This window comes from Carassius auratus, chromosome 25 (genome assembly GCF_003368295.1).
Source record: "Carassius auratus strain Wakin chromosome 25, ASM336829v1, whole genome shotgun sequence".
Lineage (NCBI taxonomy): Eukaryota > Metazoa > Chordata > Actinopteri > Cypriniformes > Cyprinidae > Carassius > Carassius auratus.
Genome location: NC_039267.1, coordinates 629,906 through 651,683, shown reverse-complemented (window position 1 = coordinate 651,683; position 21,778 = coordinate 629,906). Strand labels below are relative to the sequence as shown.

At 34.8% G+C, this 21,778-nt stretch overlaps 1 protein-coding gene across 1 annotated transcript; it reads right to left on the bottom strand.

The window, feature by feature from the left end:
- Positions 1-5,661: 5,661 nt before the first annotated feature.
- On the bottom strand, positions 5,662-21,523 carry LOC113042898 (deformed epidermal autoregulatory factor 1 homolog). The gene is made up of 13 exons (XM_026201903.1): positions 21,010-21,523; positions 20,055-20,152; positions 18,749-18,878; positions 18,543-18,680; positions 17,294-17,433; positions 17,068-17,145; positions 15,053-15,094; positions 14,851-14,974; positions 13,567-13,683; positions 9,450-9,688; positions 8,309-8,374; positions 6,939-7,028; positions 5,662-6,862 (listed from the first exon to the last, which is right to left on the bottom strand). Exons 1-13 carry the CDS (start codon positions 21,191-21,193, stop codon positions 6,758-6,760), a joined length of 1,551 nt encoding a protein of 516 aa, XP_026057688.1. The 5' UTR covers positions 21,194-21,523; the 3' UTR covers positions 5,662-6,757.
- Positions 21,524-21,778: the final 255 nt, after the last annotated feature.

Genomic DNA, 21,778 nt, shown 5'->3' with positions numbered 1-21,778 from the left:
AAGCGAAGTGAATATTCACACTGTGTTAATTAATCTAGATTACCTTTGCATTTTTTCGCGTCACTTGTGTGAATTAAAAAAAAAAAAAAAAAAAAAAAATTCACTCATGCTCTCTATTTTCAGTTACCATAAGCATGTCAACAAGCTCTTGTTCACTGATTGGCTTGCGTGGCAATACGTCATACGCTAATTTTCCTGCTCAAATAAAAAGATTCTAGTTGCGCGAAGGGCACGATTGCGCATATATTCACTACATTCGCGTACCCAATTTTTGTCATTTGTGACGCCCAGCAAGAATTTGCATCTATTAAGATCTTTTCATTGACTTTGAATGTAATCTAATTGCACATTTGAGCAAATTAGCTTTTGCTGAGCACACACCATTATAATGACATTGTTTACACAACAGAGTTAATTTCTTTGTAAAAAAAATTCTTGAAAATTGTTAATCATTTTACATAAATTGTGGCGTTCCTCATACATAATTTGCATGTAAATAGTTCAAAAAACTAGTGCTTACATACATTTTTACAATCATTAAATGCATGCATGTAATTGAAATGCACGTAAATTGTTCGTACAAATCATTCTTAAATGGACTGGACTACTACAATGTTTACATTCGAGAACAGTGAAGAAACATCAAGTAATGCAAAAATACATAGACAATGCTGAAATTTTCAGAAAGATCTTGTTTCTGAGGTGTTGTTATCGATTCTGAAAGTTTACGTAAAAATGCCTTTATGAACAATTTCAAATATTTAATTCGGTTTGAATATTTAAACGAGGCGCAGTTTATGCTTTGAAGCTTCTATGACAGGAGTGTCTGTGGAACGGTCTGCCATCTACAGTGACCTCGCTTTGCCATTACTGTTCTCATGTGATACACGAAGAAGCTCGTCCTGCGGCCCATAAGACTACAAGTCAAAGATGCTCATTTGACTCTCATCTGAGAAAATAAATGTTTTCCACAGAAAAGAACTACTTTGCGCTGATGTCCAAAAGACATAAAAAAGACCATGACCATGAGCATTACTAAAGAAGAATGTTGAAAAAACAAACAGAATAACATCAAGTTTATTAATGCTGACGTGGACAACTTTTGAGACAATAACTGAAGTGAATCGGCAAACTACATGAATGAATATCCAATGTGGAGATCAAAACTAAATCAATGCAATCAAAATCGGTGAATCTGCAACAGAAACTGATTCAGGACGTTTTTGTATAATTCTGAAGAACTTTACTGTCAACTTGTTTGAATGCTGGGGTAAATAAATGTAGGTTAGATTTTCGTTGGCAATTGTTTTCATGCCTTTCCTGTTATTTGTACTCTTCAGGTCAAACAGTGTAAATTAAAATCTGAGTAAACCCGGTTAAATAATGTCTTTATACACTGGAAGTCAGTGGTTTGAGTTCTGCGAATATGGTATTAGAATGTTAAAGCAATATTTAGCATTTGTTTTCTTTGGATTTGAATTATTGATTTCACTGCTGAGCCCACATTGTAAATAGTATGTTTGTTGCTTTTGATAAATTTAAGAAATATTTTTAAAATACATCTGAGAGTTGATCATAGATTAGGTCATGCTTAATGGGCCATCAATATATTCCCTATATATAACTTGAACATCAGAATATCTTAATTTGTGTCCGGACATGAGGTTTGGAACAACATGAGGATGAGTAATTGATATCATTTTATGATTTAATTTTCAGTTTTGGGTGAACTATCCCAATGATGTATTTGTGTTTTTTTTTTACAAACTACTTCACAAGATGTTAAAGAGTATAAAGAAAGTGTTATGGACTGTGCTGTGTATTATTTTGATGTTTTTAACAGCTGTTTGGACTCTCATTCTGACGGCACCCATTCACTGCAGAGCATCCATTGGTGAGCAAGTGATGCAATGCTACATTTCTCCAAATCTCTTCAGCAAATTTTCATTATTGGGCAAACGATTTCTTTATTGAAGGCATGACCAAGAGAAAACAAGACAGTTAGCAATTACCTGGACGTGCATTATAAAAGCAAACTATTCCATTACTATTAATTATTTACAGTCTCTCAGATTTGCATAATGTGATTTTCTCCCACATGCTGATTTTGATAAAATGTCATCATCCTCCCCAGTCATCTGTCTAATATTTCCTCCCTCGTTCTTTATGCGAAGTTGTTTCTTTTTTTTTTACTCCAAAAACATTCAAATGTAAGTTCCTTTAAAGTGAAGCTGAGAGTGATATCAAGGTCAAACGGAGATGGTGACATGATGTGTCCTTCAGTGATGCAGGGGGGCGAATGTATTTCCTGATGCTTTTAATATGAGACATGTCCAAACCTCTTATGCTCAGAAAACCACAGCGGCAGAAGCATCCTGTCCGGGTTCATTCCACCCACTTTCTCCTCAATCAAAAAAGACGGAGACCTGTCAAACAACACCAGAGACAGCTAAAAAACATCGAGCCGTCTGAGAATGAGCAAAACATAGGCTTAAATGCAGCATATGGAGCAACAGAGAACCTCTAGATACGCTCTCAAAGCCCAGGAGGTCTCCGGCAAGCATTTACACATGTTTGTCTCTTATGTTTCTCAGTGGTAAAAATAGTCACAAATGAGTCAGCAGTTGACATACGGCAAGAGTATTGAGTTATATAATAAATATGAACGGCAGCTCAGATTATTTAATGGGAATTTGCCCATATTGTGCTCTTTGACTACTGTATTGGTAAAATGGAGCACAGTGTGAAACTCTAGAAAAGAAAAGTGAGTTGCCCACAATCCTCTGAGGTTGTTCAATTGATGCAAATCTCAAGTCTAAATGCTTTCAAAATTCCTGAAGGTTTGTCTATGAAAAGGTTAAATTACCTGTTTTCTTGAAGGATGAATGGCCTTCCTCTCATAAGTTCCACTCCAGGGTCACCACAGCTTTCCAAAAATAAACTTTACACACCAGAAACAGCTTTCAAGGAGAAAAGCAGCAGCATCTCCTTATTACCATTACTTACATGGAAATGTCAGATGAAAAAGCTTAAATGTCAGAGCTCACCACTTTGACAGCGCCTCATGTTTCGAGAATAACCCCCGTTTTTTCGAGTTCTCCTGCTGAGGTGTATTATTTAAAGACCTGATCACTTTGAATGAACATTGTGTTAACATTACTGGAAGAACATTCGTGACTTTAGAGAACCTTGCCAGAACTTTAAACCCTTTTCAGACAATTCCCGAGAGCTGTCAGCTAAAATGTTGTCCAAATCCTGTTTTTCCTGATGAAACCTCACCTGCCGTTTCAGTTGACATGAAAAATCTAATTCCATGTGAATACAGTTTATGATTGCAATATTATATTTTCACCTTCTTTCAAGCAATAAGGTACACACACACACACACACACACACACAGGTGCTTCTCAATAAATTAGAATGTCGAGGAAAAGTTCATTTATTTCAGTAATTCAACTCAAATTGTTAAACTACTGTATTAAATAAATTCAGTGCACTCAGACTGAAGTAGTTTAAGTCTTAGGTACTTTTAATTGGGATGATTTTGCCACACATTTAACATAAACCCACCAATCTCAACAAATTAGAATACTTCTTAAAACCAATAAAATAATAAATACAAAAATGTAGTGAATTGTTGGCCTTATGGAAAATATGTTCATTTACCGTGCATGAACTCAATACTTGGTAGGGGCTCCTTTTGCTTTAATTACTGTCTCAGTTCAGCGTGGCATGGAGGTGATCAGTTTGTGGCACTGCTGAGGTGGTCTGGAAGCACAGGTTTCTTTGACAGTGGCCTTCAGCTCATCTGCATTGTTTGCTCTCTTGTTTCAGTCAAGCACACCATGGTCATTTAACCAACTTTTGGTGCTTTTGGCAGTGTGGGCAGGTGCCAAATCCTGCTGGAAAATGAAATCAGCATCTTCAAAAAACTGGTCAGCAGAAGGAAGCATGAATTGTTATCCAAAATTACTTGGTAAACTGGTGCAGTGACTTTGGTTTTCAAAAAACACAATGGACCAACACCAGCAGATGACATTGCACCCCACATCCTCACAGACTGTGGAGACTTCAAACTGGACTTCAAGCAACTTGGGCTATGAGCTTCTCCACCCTTCCTCCAGACTCTAGGACCTTGGTTTCCAAATGAAATACAAAACTTGCTCCCATCTGAAAAAAGGGACTTTGGACCACTGGGCAACAGTCCAGTTCTTCTTCTCTTTAGCATAGGTAAAATGCCTCTGACGTTGTCTGGGGTTCAGGAGTGGCTTAACAAGAGGAGTACAACAACGGTAGCCAAATTCCTTTACACGTCTGTGTGTGGTGGCTCTTGATGCCTTGACCCCACCCTCAGTCCATTCCTTGTGAAGTTCACTCAAATTCTTGAATCCAGTTTGCTTGACAATCCTCACAAACTTTCTGTTAACATGCTTGGATACAGCACTCTGTGAACAGCCAGCTTCTTTGGCAATGAATGTTTGTGGCTTACCCTCCTTGTGAAGGGTGTCAATGATTGTCAGAGACCATTTTGAAGGCTCAGGAGACCTTTGCAGTTGTTTTGAGTTGATTGGCTGATTTGCATGTCATCATATTCTAATTGGTTGAGACAGTGAATTGGTGGGGTTTTGTTAAATGTGAGCCAAAATCATCACAATTAAAATAACCAATGACTTAAACTACTTCAGTATGTGTGCATTGAATTTATTTAATACAGGAGTTTCACAATTTGAGTTTAATTACTGAAATAAATGAACTTTTCCTCGAAATTATAATTTATTGAGAAGTACCTGTATACTCTCAGAATAGTGCTATATACAGTATCAGCTTTCATACAGCAGTAAATCAGCCAAGGGTGCTCCACAGATCAGAATCAGACCTCTTAAATGGGTCGCATTATAAGACGTCAGTCGAAGGAAGTGAAAGTTCATTGCAGTAGGAAAGCTCACTTAACTCTCAGTGTAAAAAAGGACATTAATTGAAAATGAGCTACATTACAAAATAAAAGAAAATTAGTAGATTACATTAATATTAACACATGACTACCTACAGTGCATTTGTTAGTAACCCAATCAAAGTGAGCTAATAAAAAGGAAGTATGAAACATATTTCCGCTGATTAGAGTGACTACAGTTTAATTTAACAGGATGTCTAATCATATCAGTCTGATTTTAACAGTTTGTTTGCTGACTGTTTGATGAATGTCACATTTAAGGCAGTTTTGTTTTAGAGGCTGATGTTGGCTTATGAATACTCATTTCACATGCAAAGCTCATTTACATATAAAGGTCATTCAGCTACGTTAGCAAAATGGCCTGTTCAGAAATAGAGTGGAAAACGGTCATGAAAAGTTAAATTATGACGGAGTGGACAGTAAGTAAGATAGTAAGACTTCTTTAGGTGAACAACAGGGAATTTAAATGTGAAATCTGGTGAGGTTTCTTTCATTTGACTGTTGTGAGTTAGCACATTAGCATTTACGTAACTTTAGTTCTGGATTATTTCGCATGGGTCAGCTTTGTTCTGTGTTTGGTGGTTCACAAAAAAAATAAAATAAATAATAAAAAACAGCTAATCTCTAAGTGTCATATACATTAAAAAAGGTTATCATATGTGTGGCCTCAAATCCAAAATCCAATGAATAAAGACGCATGAAAGAATTCAAAAGCTAAACACATTTATTTTTTTGTTTTGAAAACACTGTAAAAATGTAATCCTTCATTAGAATTATTTTCTGAAAATACATTACTGTCCAATTAAAGAAAGTAATTCAAAATCCACTTCTGTCATTTACTCAACTTCATGGTGTTCCAGACCTGTTTGACTGACTTTTGCTTGTAGGACACAAAATAATACGTTTTGTAATTTTATTATAAAGAGTTTACCCATTCTTTGCACTCTGATTTCAATTTGTAATATTTGCACAAAACAAGACGTTAATGTGAAAACTATAAAATAAATACTAAGCATTAGAGACATTTATAAGGAAGTAACCATTGTGGGTAAAAAAAAAAGGTAATTGTGACTTTTTATCTCAGACTCAGACATTTTCTCTGAGTTGTGAGATATAAACTCAGATTTCTGACTTTTTTCCTCACAATTCTGACTTCACATCTCACAGTTCAGTTTTTTGTTTCTGTCATGTGATAATAAATCTCACAATTCTTAAAAAAACAAAACAAAAAAAAATATTTTTTTCCCCCTTCATGGTTAAAAACAGGTAGTAGCAATTACAAGTTTGTCACATTCTGAATTTGTCCTCAGAATTTGAGAGAAAAAATCGGAATTTTGAGAAAAAAACTCAAAGAATTGTAAGACATAATTTATAAATCGCAATTACCCATTTCATTTTATTTTTCTTGTGGCGCAAACAAGCTTTTATAGATTTGAGAGATTATCTTACATTTCAGGTCATTACTTCTGTGTTTTCATTTTTCCTTTTAGGAGCTTAAAAACGGTTCATTTTACGGAAATTGTGAGCCTGTACGCAACGCATTGTGTTCAAAATGTCATACAGTCTTGGAAAAACATAAGGATGAGTAAAACTATTTTTGGGGAACTACCACTTTAAGGATCATATTCACATATCAAATCCATAGAGAGAGAGTGAAACCGCTCAAATACTACAGAAAGTACAGACATCATCCATGTATGCCCTATATGTCACAGTGTGTAATGGGCTGCTACACCGAGGCTTTATAGTTAAACTAAAACACATTAACGGAAGTGAACACCCGTCTAAACCTCATACGTCTCAGTCCTAGGCCTTCCCTTTCTCCACCTCCACACCGGCCATCTGAGCGTCTTCCTGAATGCTGAGCGTCGTGCCCGGGGGACAGCAGCTCAGCTGATGCTCCTTCCAGTCCTGCAGAGAGACGGATCCAGAAATAAAGAGGCTGTAGCCGCTGTGATGTGATGGTGACCGCTAGGGCTGGACTCACCTTCCGCTGACAGAAGCCAGAGCAGTAATGGACTTTATGGCAGCCCGCACACTCACTGGACGCCTCTCGACCGCAGTTCACACATGTGTGCTGGAGCACAGAACAAACATACTAGTGTCACTATTAAGAGAATCCATCTATCTATCTATCTATCTATCTATCCTATAAACAAAAACAAAAAAACTATTCTAGTTATAAGATTAATTAGTCATATAAATTTCTTTGAATTCTACTTGCATTCAAATATTAATAGCAAAAACAGTTTAAATTGGAATTTAAAAAGCATTGCAAAAAACATAACTCCATTTTAAAATCATGTTTTTTCATTGTGCATTCCAATTAATCTCAATCAAACTGCAGTTGGGTTATTTTGCTTGAGAAACAACAACAACAAAAAATTCCAGAAAACAAAGTTTCAGTTTTTGCAAATAAACTCTTCATATTATATATATGAATAAATAATATTTCGTAATATTAAAATTATTATTATGCATTCATCATTTTTAGGCCTAAAATGTTGTGACAACTATTAATATACTTAAGAAATTTATGTTGTCAAAAACATTGTGAATATGAGTAAAAACAGTGTGAATATCAAAGCACATATCTCCTGCCAAGAGCAGCCTGGACATTCTGCAAAATCTTCTCTTTAGTGTTCAATAGAGAAAGAGTGAGTAAATAGAAGGTTCGTTTTGGCCTCCACACAGACTAGCATTTCAAACAAGCAAAGACTCCGGGATCTTTTGGCGTTTTCCCCTGGAGCATCTGTTCTCAGCTGCAGATTCTGATAGTCCTGCTTCACTCTCTCTCTCTCTGTCACATCTGAAGCGAAGCACAGCGGGTGATGGTGTGTGACGGTCAGTGTTTCTACACCACCCGTCCGGCCTGATCGCCACACACACATCTGAGAACGCCAACTACATCAGCAGATCCCCACACGAGCCACATTATAAACCTCAGAGCTCTGCTCCATTACTCTGACGAGCCACGTTTATATATTTAATGCTCTCGCAGATCTGTTGCTAAGAATAAACTACCCACAGTTAAACTAATATTACTTGGTTAGAATAATATTGTTTTGATTTATATTAATAAGTAAATGCAATAAACCATTTCTGAACAACTGAAAACTGAAATTGAAAGTGTTACTATAAACCTAAAACCTTAGCAAGTAATAATAAGTTTGAATACTTTAATAAGTACTATTAAAAACTACTAAAATAAATAAATAAATAAATACATAAATAAATAAATACATAAATAAATAAATAATATTAAAATATAGTCAAATTCTAAATATGAATAAAAAGTATAATAGTATATTTAATGGGAACAAAATAAGATGGATATGATAACAGAGAGAGATTTACCTGGATGATAATTTGAGTGATTTTCCCCATGGGTTCTTCACTGAGCGACAGCTGACTCTGAAAGGACTGAGAGACAAAAACATGAATATGTGATGCTTCTTATAGGAGTCAGAAAATAAACTTCTCCCCATTGGTACACTTCATTTTTTGAATTCAGTTATTGTTGACTTAATTTCCCAAATAAAGTCCCTGTGCACTATTTTATGACTTAAAACTCAACTCTTACTTTTTCCAAGTAAGTTATTAACATAAATATACTGTATGTATTTAATCACATATGTGAGCATGGACCTCAAAACCAGTCACAAGTTAATATTTTTCAAAATTGAGATGTATACATAATCTAAATAAATGGCTAAAGAAATAAGTTTGTTATGATTGGACAATATGTGGTTGAGATGCAACTATTTGAAAATCTGGGATATGAGGGTGCAAAAAAATCTAAATATTGAGAAAATCACCGTTAAAGTTGTCCAAATGAATTCTTAGCAATGCATATTACTAATCAAAAAATAAGTTTTGATATATTTATGGTAGGAAATTTACAAAATATCTTCATGGAACATGATCTTTACTTAATAGCGTAATGATTTTTGGCATAAAGGAAAAATCTATAATTTTCACCCAAACAATGTTTTTTTTTTGTCCATTGCTGCAAATATACCCCAGAGACTTAACACTGATTTTGTGCTCCAGGGTCACATTTTATTCATCTTTGCTGCTGACTTTCAATGATCCGATTTAACCATATTAATAAGCAAAAAATGACTTTAGATGAACATGACATTTGTGTTTCTTTTCTTTTTTTTTGTTTTGCTGAAGAGTGTTGACTTTTCTTCTCCAGCATCCTATGACTCATGCAATCCAAAATAGCTGAGGCTCATTCATTTGACTTTTGGTGCAAAAGTGCTTTTACATTTGCCGAAAACAGAAAACAAACCCAGTCCAGATGAGAAAATGTAACACGAAAGTAACGTAATGCATTACTTTCCATAAATGCAATTAGTTATTTTATAATTTTTTATTTTTTTTAGGGAGTAACGCAATATTGTAAAGCATTACTTTTAAAAGTAACTTTGCCCAACACTGACCTGAGACCAGTTTTGTGGTTGTAATTGTTTGAATGAAGTATTTCTGTCACCTCTTTTCTGATGCTGCTGTTTTTCTCGGGGCTGATGGGGGCATGCGCTCCGCTCTGACTGCTTTGTTTGGCCTGTGCGATGAGGACTTTGAGTTGCTGTGCGTTGTTGAGCAGCGTGTTGGCCATCTCCTCCAGATAAAGCCAGGTGCGCTGCTCGGCCGTCTCCAGCCCGTTCGTGAGCGGCCCGGATGGAGAGGGTTTAGACTGCACCACTGCCAGCGCTGGAAGGCTGGTGAACACTGAGGAGAAACACACTCGAGATGAAGCCCAACCTGCGTCTCCTGAGTGATGAAAGACCTCTGTGTGAATAAATGTCCTCTGGGATGTGATTTTGTAAAGGTACAACCTTGACTAGCACATTTACAGTCCGTCCTCATCTGATCTCCCTTTAACCCTGACCCACATTTCTTTTTTTTTCTTTCTAAAAAAGACCAGGTCCGAACAGACAGGAGAGGACACTCTCAGTCAGGACTCGACCCAGACAAACAAAATTTCATGTTTCTCTCGTCTGAATCTCAATGCCGTCTAGGAAAAACAGCTGATCTCATTTGTGTTTCTTTGTCTTCAGGATGAAACATATGTGAACGTGCCTCAAAACACAGACTCTGAGCCTCTGGCTGTATAGTCCAACAGCAGTCTGTGTGTTTCAGCTCAAACATTTCCCATAATTCAACACTTCTGATATGTCCTTCTGTTAGTAAATTCACTTTATCCCCTTATTTCTGAGATAAGCGCATCTGTTTTTAACACAAACATGGCTTCTATCTGACAAAACATACTTGGGTATTCATACTAGGGAACTCACAGAACGAAAAGGTTATGAGCAAGAATATAAAATGTAGCTTTTTATGTTTCGGCCTTTTTGTCACTTTTATTAATAGGGAGGGTGGAATAATGAGAAGAAGAGGGCAAAACTGAATCGTGAAATGCCACAGAGTTTCCACATTTTACCAGTAGCTCCCCAGTAATTTGTGATTAGGATTATGGTTATAAAATCTATTTTACAGATATTTAAGATATGTGTGTCAAGTCAAGAATAATTATTTAAATGTAATTTTAAATGCAAGTAAAGAATAACTTAAACTATGCTACACCATAAGCAATCTCTCCAGGGTTGTTACAGATACTAATAGTAAAAAACTAAAAAACTTTCTTTTTGCACTTGAAGTAAAATAAACATGAACTGAAATAAAATAGGAAATAAGTATATATTGCTAAAATATTAAAATATATATTTTTTAATTTGATAAGCTAAAATAACAAAAAATGAACTAAAAATCAAGTATATATATATATATATATATATATATATATATATATATACACACACACACACACACACACACCATCATTCAGACAGACTCGTATAATGCCACTACTTAAGAAACCCTCCCTCAACCCATCACTTTTAGAGAACTACAGACCAGTTTCCCTTCTTCCTTTCATTGCAAAAACACTTGAAAGAGCTGTGTTCAACCAAGTTTCTGTCTTTCTCACACAGAACAACCTCCTTGACAGCTACCAATCTGGCTTCAGAAGTGGACATTCAACCAAGACTGCCTTGCTCTCAGTTGTTAAAGCCCCAAGACTGGCAAGAGCTGAATTCAAATCTTCAGTACTTATCCTGCTTGATCTGTCCGCTGCTTTTGACACGGATAAAAACCAGATCCTCCTATCAACCCTACTGGCAAAAGGCATCTCAGGAACCACACTTCAATGGTTTGAGTCTTACCTATCAGATAGGTCCTTCAAAGTATCTTGGAGAGGTGAGGTGTCCAAGTCACAACATCTAACTACTGGGGTACCTCAGGGCTCAGTTCTTGGACCACTTCTCTTCTCAGTCTACATGGCATCATTAGGTTCTGTCATTCAGAAACATGGCTTTTCATACCACTGCTATGCTGATGACACTTAACTCTACCTCTCATTCCACCCTGATGATCCGACGGTACCTATTCGCATCTCAGCTTGTCTAACAGACATTTGTTGCTGGATGAAGCACCGTCAACTTCAACTCAACCTTGCCAAGACAGAACTGCTTGTGGTTCCTGCAAACCCATCGTTTCATCACAATTTCCCCATCAAGTTAGGCACATCAACCCTAACTCCTGCACCACAGCTCAATGTGTCTGAGCATGTGTATCAACCACTAGGCCACTGGTCCTACATCAATACTTTGGAGGTGTGAGAATATGCACCCATTTTCCTGTGGCAGAAATACATTTTCTCTGTAATATTACGGTCCAGGGCTGTGGACACACTTGTTTTATGGTTATTTTTACGAATCAGTCCAAGCGAGTCAAGGTCAGGATGCTTTAAAAGAGAAGTGCTGAAGCATTTCGGACACACACAGCCTGACAGAGATACAAAGAAGGAGAGACGGCTGATTTCCCGAGACACAGAGCACAGTGGTGGATCAGACACACAGAGCCGCTTTCAATCAGGGGTCACGCTCCCTGGAGCGAAACATCTACACTGGACCACTGCCCTCAACTTCAGAAATCAACCCTCAGACAGAAGTCAAACCATGATCCTTTCTCTCGAAAAGAGAGAAGACAAGAACAGAAAGACTTTGAAAGGTGGATTTAAAGCAATGTATGGATCACTGGTTGTGTCCGTAAACAAAAATAACTATTTTGTTAATATTTTGGTAATTTTGTACTTGAATAGTTCACCCCAGAATGTCAAAAATCTCAATCCATTCAAGATGTAGATGAGTTCTTCATCAGATTTGGAGAATTGTAGCATTGCATCACTTGTTCACCAATGGATGCTCTGCAGAGAATGGGTGCCGTCAGAATGAAAGTCCAAACAGCTGATAAAAACACCACAATAATCCACACCACAGTCCATCAGTTAATGTCTTGTGAAGAGAAAAAACGTGTTTGTAAGAAACAAATCCATCAATAGATACCATCATTATACTATAAAAAATATGAATAGTATTTTAAATGGATGCAGCAGTTTAATGTTAAAACGCATAAATGATAGATTTGTTTTTTTTTTTACAAACATGCAGCTTTTCACATCACAAGACTTTAATTGATGGACTGGAGTGGTGTGGATTATTGTGATGTTTTTATCAGCTGTTTAGACTCTCATTCTGACGGCACCCATTCACTGCAGGGCATCCATTGCTGAGCTAAAAAAAAGTAGCAAATGACTTCAAATGTCAGGAATTGATCTGATTGTGAACCGTAAGTTGTCTTGATGACATCAGCAGGAAAGGTAAATTGTTTAAATTAACAGGCGAAAGTTTTTAATTGGATCATTTAATAGGATTTAACTGAATTTAGTTTTCTTTTATATAATATACTGATATATCATTACAAATATGGCCAGGAAAACATCGAAAGTTTATACATTCACATCATTTAGAAGTTGTTGTTTTTTCCGTTGGGAGAATGAAACAGTCTTAAATGTCAAATTTGCTAGATGTGCAAAAAAAAAAACATGTAGTGAATTTAACAGCATCCTCTCAAAGGTTAATGCATCAACTTCAGCAGTGCTAACTTAATTCATCATTTCTAGAAACACTGATGAAATAACGAATGAATCACTAGTTCACAGACGTTCAAATATCCCGCCATCTGCTCACAGGATGGCTTCGAACGGTCCAAACGTGACCCATATGAGGACAGACCTGACGCGCCCTCTGTCCTACAAACATGCCATTGAACAGAAGTCACCCTCAACTGGACAGGGTACAGAAACACAGAACAACTCATTATCAGAGTCTCACGCTGAGCTCCAAACGGCCTCCGTCTCACACAAAGGGCACTAAAAATAACAGCCCTTTTTGTTTCCAGCCAAAAAACGAGCCAGAAAGAGGCCAATCCTGTGCTTCAGAGGGGGAGAGAGTCTCAACCTCAGACGGCACGATCACAGACCAGTCAATGACCCCCTGATGCAAACCACACACAAAGAAATGCAAGAGCTTTAATCCGATTGGCTGTTTTCACTCATCCAGTTATCATACACAGTGGGACACAGTATTCCTCGCAGTCTGCTCTGTTCTATACTGCACATTTTGGCAAGTGTAGTGAATATACAGATTAAATTCATACAGCAAGCCTGCATACTGTTTGTCTGTAGTGTTTGTGAAGGCAGCACTCACTGGTTGTGTTGGTGAAGACGTCCGCGGGCGCTGGGCTGTCCCCTGTCTCTCCTGACGGCGTTCGGTCAAAGGTCAGCGTTCCTGATGTGGTGATCTGTCCGGACGGAGTCACTGTAACTGAGAGCAGACAGACAGAATCACACCTGAGAGTCAGAACCACTGACAGAAATAAAGATACAGATCTCCGGATGCTGGAATAATACGATTATTAAATAATACTTACACACAAAAAATTATATAATACACATTTGTATATTTATATGATTCATTTTCATTATTTCACAACATATTTTAATTGATATTATTTATTCTTTTGCATAAACTTTAACATATTATTAATATTTCATTGAAATATTGCTTGATTCAAATAAATTAAATACATGAAATCAATCACAAAATGATTATTAAAAATACAAAATAAAATAATAATAAAAAAGCAAATATTATCTGCATCTAACTGAAATACAATATTCAATTAATGATAATTGAAATATATATATATTTCAGCCAGATAAAGAAAATGATACATTTTGCATATGAATGTATGTGTGTGTGTGTGTGTGTGTGTGTGTGTATGCGACATTGGACCACAAAACCAGTCTTAAGTGTCAAAATTAAGATGTATACATCATATGAAGCTGAATAAATAAGCTTTTCACTGATGTATGGTTTATTAGGAGGACAATATTTGTCTGAGATACAACTATTTGAAAACCTGGAATCTGAGGGAGCAAAAAAATCTAAATATTAAGAAAATCATTAAAGTTGTGCAAATGAAGTTCTCAGCGAATGCATATTACTAATCAAAAAATAAGTTCTGATATATTAACAGTAGGAAATGTACAAAATATCTTCATGGAACATGATCTTTACTTAATATCCTAATGATTTTTGTTATAAAAGAAAAATCTATAGTTTTGACTCATACAATGTGTTTTTGCGACTCCAGACTGCTTTTGTGTTCCAGGGTCACAGATATATAAAGAAAGAGCGAGCAAGAGAGAATATAGATGTATATATACATATTTTATATTACATCAACGCCAGCTTGTGATGCTGTTAGTTGTTAGTGAAGTCTATTCTGTATAACTCATGGTAAGTTAATTAAGAAATTAAGCCAATTTATTTTCATTTAGCTGCAAAATGAATGAATTTTTTTCTTAACTACATCAGAATCTGTTCACAGGAGACATGGTTTAGATGGATGTTATTACCAGGTTAATCAGAGTTTGACTGGATGTTAATATTAGGAATAAACATACAGAGGAACATTAGGGATCTTACATGTTGCTCCAGGACCCAGGGTGATGTTCTTTGGAGACTGAACTTCCCTCTTCTCCGGAGAAGCTGCGTGCTCGCTGTCCTTCTTCTTTCTTTTATAAGGGACGAACAGTCTGACGGGGCCCGTCTGCAGGGCACCAGAATCCAGAATTAGTCTCTAGAGCAACATGGCATCACGACTGAGACTTCAGACATTACTCATTACCATCGAGATGTTCTCTCCTCCGAAAGATCCCTCCTTCGTACACTGGAGAAGAAACGTTCTGTTATACAAGCAAGACTTTTTCACTTAAGATTGTCAAAAAAGACTCACAGATGCACTGATTAACATGCAACATGCTTACACTGTATATACATATATTTTGCAGAATATGAATATTTATTTATATTTATTAAATCTATATTATTATTATTATTATTAGTTTACTGTTTTATAATAATGTTAATATGACAATACAATTGAAATAAATAAAATAAACATTCATATATCTGTATAATTGAATTTCACTATGATTTAGACAAAACCATAACTTTTTTGTTTTAATTTTCTTTCATAGTATATATTTTTATTTTAACATAACATTTATTAATATATTGCTAGTTTGAATATTTTTGTTTTGTTTTTAATATATAACTTTATGACTTTATATTATTGTATAATAATAATAATAATACTTATATATAACAACTTAAGTATTATATCATGATCATCTATAATATAATTAATATATAAATGTATAGTTTCACTCAAAAACATTTACTGTCGTTTTTCATTTAATTTCATAATACACATTTTTATTCAGATTTTCATATTAATATTTATTTATAAATATACATCATTGAAATAAATATTTAGGATTTTTATATAATCAATATTTATCTATTTCTTTTATATCACTCTAATGATAATTTGGCCCTGTTTTGTAAATCTGGCCATTACTATACTGAACAAATTATGAACGCAACACTTTTGTTTATGTACTAATTTTTCATGAGCTGAACACAAAGATCGAAGACTTTTTCTATGGACACAAAAGGCCTATTTTTCTCAAATATTGTTCCCAAATCTGTCTAAAACTGTGTTAGTGAGCACTTCTACTTCACCGAGATAATCCATCCACCTCACAGGTGTGTATCAAGATGCTGATTAGACAGCATGATTATTACACAGGTGTGTCTTAGACTGGACACAATAAAAGGCCAGGCTAAAATGTGTAATTTAGACACAACCATTATTTTTCTATTTATTACTTTATTTAGTATATTAGTATAGTATTTTTAAATTAACATCCTTGTTTGATTTGTATTTATTATTTCATTTCAGTTGTCATTTTCTTAAAAATATATTTTATTTCTAGGGCCGGGACTTTAACGCGTTAATTGAGATTAATTAATTACACAAAAAATAACGCATTAACTAAGATTAATTAATTACAGAAAAAAAATTCCCGCATTTTTAATAACTTATTTTTGCACCGCGGAACGTTTCTCACTGGATGAGTTTCGGCGGGACCGATTATACTGACGCACCAACTAGCGTTCGCATATCACCGCAGCAGCACATCGAGCCTCAAGAATCACCTCAACGCAAAACATATAGCAGCTAGCGTGGACTTTACACTTTATGTTGAACTATGTATTATTTTGTTGGTGCAACTGGCACTTTATGTTGAACTCTTTATTGTGTTGGCCAAGGTTATTGAGAGTTGGACTTAGTATGTTATGGCCTCTGAAGCAACAGAGAGATGTTTTCTAATAGTCAGTGTTTCCAATGTTCTGAATGTAATTGACAGTATTGTGTTTTACTTAAAAAAAACTCTTTACAGAAGGTTCCAGCACCTATAAGCTTCCTGAATTTCTGAAATGTACTATTTCTAAATTGTTTCTAAATATGCTATTGCTACACTTCATGGCAAAAATTGCACTGGTCTGCTAGACTTGGTTGAACAAAAATAAACAATATTTTGTTGCTTAAGCTTATGTATTCAGTCATTATTCAATGGTATACTATAAATCCATGTGAAAAAAAATTACTTCTCACTGTTCTCAGGTCAAATATTTATATGCGATTAATTTCGATTAATTAATTACAAAGCCTCTAATTAATTAGATTAATTTTTTTAATCGAGTCCCGGCCCTAATTTTTTCATCTTTACTCTTGAGTATGTGAAAACCCAGGTCAGTGGTATGATTATGATTATAATAATGAGATTGAGTCACCATGTCACTCAGTGTTGACACATCGTCACAGCAGGCCGCACACGTACAGGACGCTGCATGAGGGTTCAGGATACGCTCCTGTCAAAACACACACACACACTTCATTTAAACACGACAACAGGTGTGGGCTGTTCTGTGAGCTGTGTATGTCTGTGCATATTCATATATGATGATATGTGTGTGTGTGTGTGTGTGTGTGTGTGTGGCCTCCAACGGCCGGTCTGACCTGAATGAGACACTGTAGAGGTCGGCCAGCGTAGCGGATGCTTCTCTTCCAGTCTTTGCTGCTCGCTCTCCCTGACATACCCTCGAACTCAGTCGGGGTGTACCAGTTGTTGTTGTGTTTGATACAGTGCCCTTTTCCCCCTGAGGTCAAAGGTTAAAGATCAGTCACTGGCTGTGTCCAGATTCCTATATTATGCATCCCTAATAATCACGAGTGTGTCTTAAATCATGCTACATAGAAAACAGTACGCCAAAGCTACCCAAATAGTATACCATTTTCCAGTGGATTTCAAAAGTTATGCGAGTTAATAAAACACAAATGTTAATCGTTAGATCAGCTCAGGTCAATTAAATAATTTCAACAGATACATCATTTTAAAAACATGTATTAGTCAGGGTTGAAATAAACAATAACTGAGATTAATAAATGGTTTACTAATGCAGCTAGTGCAACTAATGTTAACAAATGGAATCATATTATAAAGTGTTACCTTATTTTTGTCATACTTTCATGGAATCATCATCATCTATTGAATTAATAAACTTAAAATTCATTATTTGAGGTGTATGATTCATTTAAAACCTGCTGTGAGAACTTTACCTGCAGTTTTTGTTTTTTTTACTATTGTGATAGTTCACTGCTAAATAAAATAATAATCATAATATTAATAAGTAGTTAGGAGATAACATTTTTTAATACATTTTTTAAATAAATTAATAATAATTTTAAATGTTCAAAAATATAGCAGCATTGTAATTTTTGTTGTACTTTAAATTTAAATTATAATTATTTTATTAAATAAAATTTTAAGTGAAATATTACAATAGCAGTACACCTTATTTTTTATTTGCTCTTTTTTTTTTATTTATTCTGAAAGAATAATAACTACAATAATTATCATTACTATTATTTTATAGTCATATTCATAGAGAATAACAAATCCTGAGCAAACCGTGCAGCCCTACAGACAAGCACAGAAAACAAACATTATTTGAGTGTGTTTAAAAACCGCAAATTAAAGAAATAATCGCAATTTCATTAACCCCCACCAATTCTACAAAGAAAATCCTACTGTGTAATATAAGCATACAAATGATGATGCAGCCTTTGTTACTGTAAATACTGTCCTGCTAGCTTCTGAACCCTGCACCTGCACACTTCCTGAGAGGTTTTCAAACAGGTCCTGGACACAGAGCTGAATTAGTTTCATCAGTCAGCCGAGTGCCGCCCTCTTGTGCCGGCTGTGTACCTGAGCCCAGTCTGTTTTTGTACAGGATCCCGCTGGTGTTCCTGCAGCGGACCGGAAGCTCGTTGTCATAAACCGACGGATCCCAGTTGTACTTGGAGACGTGTCCAGACATCAGAGGGGTGCTCGGGGTCTGAGGGCCTGAGAGGGAAGAACAGACACATGTAGAAACACTGCAGTTCATTTAAGACCAAATAAATCAAATTTACCAGGTGTCATAGGTGTGGCGGTTCCCTTCAGCCCTGTGGCGTCGACGATGCTCCCATCTGTGTGCACCACGATCAGTGTGGCCTTCTGGGTACTCAGACTGTCTCCGATCTGTAGCGTGGTTCTGCCGGTCTACATCAACCAGTTAAAGAAATATTAAATATGATTCAAAACACACCTGTCCTTACATTTACTTCACACTACCCATAAATAAATGTACGACGTTAGCATCATGATTATTTTGAACTAAAATCATAAAACTACTTTTTGTTACTTAAAATAAAAGGAATCCTAATACTTGACATGTTTCATTTCAGATAGTTGGCAAAAAAACTTTCTTGTTTTCATTTAGTTTAACCTGATGTACTAAAATGATTACTAAAATAAAATTGATAAAAACTAAAAGTGTATATTGCATAATTCATATTATTAATCAAATTATAATATTTATACTACATAATATAATATAAAATATTATAAGGTAATGCATGTATATATATATATATATATATATATATATATATATATATATATATATATATATATATATATATATATATATATATATATATATATATGTATATATATATGTATATATATATATATATATATATATATATTTTATATAAATAATTTTCTTATATATATATATATATATATATATATATATATATATATATATATATATATATATATATATATATATATAATTATATAAAAAAACTAAAACTAATAAAAATGGCAAATACACATAAAACAAACTACACTTAATAAAATGTAATATATATATATATATATATATATATATATATATATATATATATATATATATATATATATATATATAAACTACTTCAACCTACTCATAAAAACTATAATAGTATCTAATTCATACTAAAATAATCCTGTTTTGGACATGTAAAATAGTTTTATCATGATATATAAATATAGATACAATAAAATGCTACGGGTTTGGTTTATTTAAAGAAGTTAAATGAAAAAAACCTTCTAGCAATTAAATAAATAAATGGATAGATAGATAAATAAATAGATCAGCCAGCCAACGACAAAAATATAAAATGCATATATTATATGTGATGTTTTCAAATGAATAAAACATTACAATAAAGTCATTTACCATTATGTAAAACATTATTAAATACTTCATGATTTTTAGATATTTAGAATTTTTTTTTTTTTTTTTTTACATTGATTTTCCATTCCTTGTATTTACAAAATAATGTATTGTGCATCATGTCAATTTCAAGACGGTTTAACATGAGATCATTCCTAGGTGTCTTATCTTACGAGCACGTGTCGAGGGATGGACGCTGCTGAGGCCACTGTGGAGGTGAAGACAGTCTCATCTGAACTCTGGACGTCCCCAACAGTGACGGCTGTCACCTCTGCAAACAAACACCGACTTTAAGACTTTGGGAAGATGACAATGCTCGTAGAGTTTGTGCACATGACTTACTGAACCACATACATACACACATATATATATATATATATATATATCAATAGCCAACAATACATTGCATGGGTCAAATTATAGATTTTTCTTTTATGCCAAAAATAATTAGGACATTAAGTACAAATAATTTTCCATGAAGATATTTTATAAATGTACTACATTAAATATATCAAAACTTAATTTGTTATTAGTAATATGCATTGCTAAGGACTTCATTTGAACAACTTTAAAAGCGAATTTCTCAATATTCCGATTTATTTATTTTTTTTGCACCCTCAGATTTCAGATTTTCAAATAGTTGTATCTCATCAAAATATTGTCCGATCATAACAAACCATACATCAATGGGAAGCTCTCAGATGAGATATACATTTCTCTCTCTATATATATGATACTTCAGAAATCGTTCTAATATACTTATTCTAATATACTTATATCATGCAAGCTCAATTATATTTTATTTAAACTGCCGTTCATTATAAAAACAATGATCGATGTTATAAACATTTTTGTAACATTATAAACGTCACTTTTGATAAATGCAATGCGAAGAAAATTATTACTTGCGAGTCTGATGTGAGGAGAATTGTTTCCGATTCACACCAAACAAACAAAAGATTATACTATTAACGTTGGTTAAACAAGCCTTACACTAATCCGTCTAAAAAAGATAATTAAATGGGTAAATGGACAGTATGATGTACACTGAAATAGATTTCTATTGTTATCAATAATCAATTATTCATAATAAACATAAAAACAGCTGATGCGCATGCGCACACTGACCTGCAAACGCGGTTTCGCCGTCGTCGGGGTTCGGTAGGGATTCGGTGATGTCGATGTTTGCCGCTTCTCCCATCACAGTCATCGTGGCGACTTCGGCCTCCGATTCGGTATCCGAGCCCGCCGTCTCTCCCGCAGACGCGTCGCCCAGCTGCAGCGCTTTCGCCGCCGGTTCAGTCGCGTCCATTTCACAACAGCGGGGCACGAAAGCAGCCGAAACTTTCCGAAGGATTGACGAGGCGCGCGTCCCTCGCGATTTGTAAAGCTGCAGGTGTCCAGCGAGATCTTAGTAAACTTGCACGAATAAATAATGAAATTATTAAATTATTGAATTATTTCTTCGGGTATGAAAGAAAAGAATGGTTGCAGGATAATGGCCTCCGAGTGCCTTTGCCGGGGACGGGGGATCAACACAGGAAGGAGATTAAGCGGAAATTACCGAATCAAAACGGAAATTACCGAAAGAACACGACGTAGCACGAAACGACGCTCGACATCAGGCGTGATTAGTCAGAAGACACAAATCACAAAACAAAACAAAAAATGTTGCAAGATTTGGCATTTAACAATTATTCGATTTTTTTTTATTTAAATCCTTAAAGAAGCTGAACAAATTAAAACTGTCAATTATTTGCACTATATATATATATATATATATATATATATATATATATATATATATATATATATATATACACATATATGTGTGTGTGTGTGTGCGTGTGTGTATATATATAAACCCTCTAATTTAAAATGTAGCTTATTATCTTAT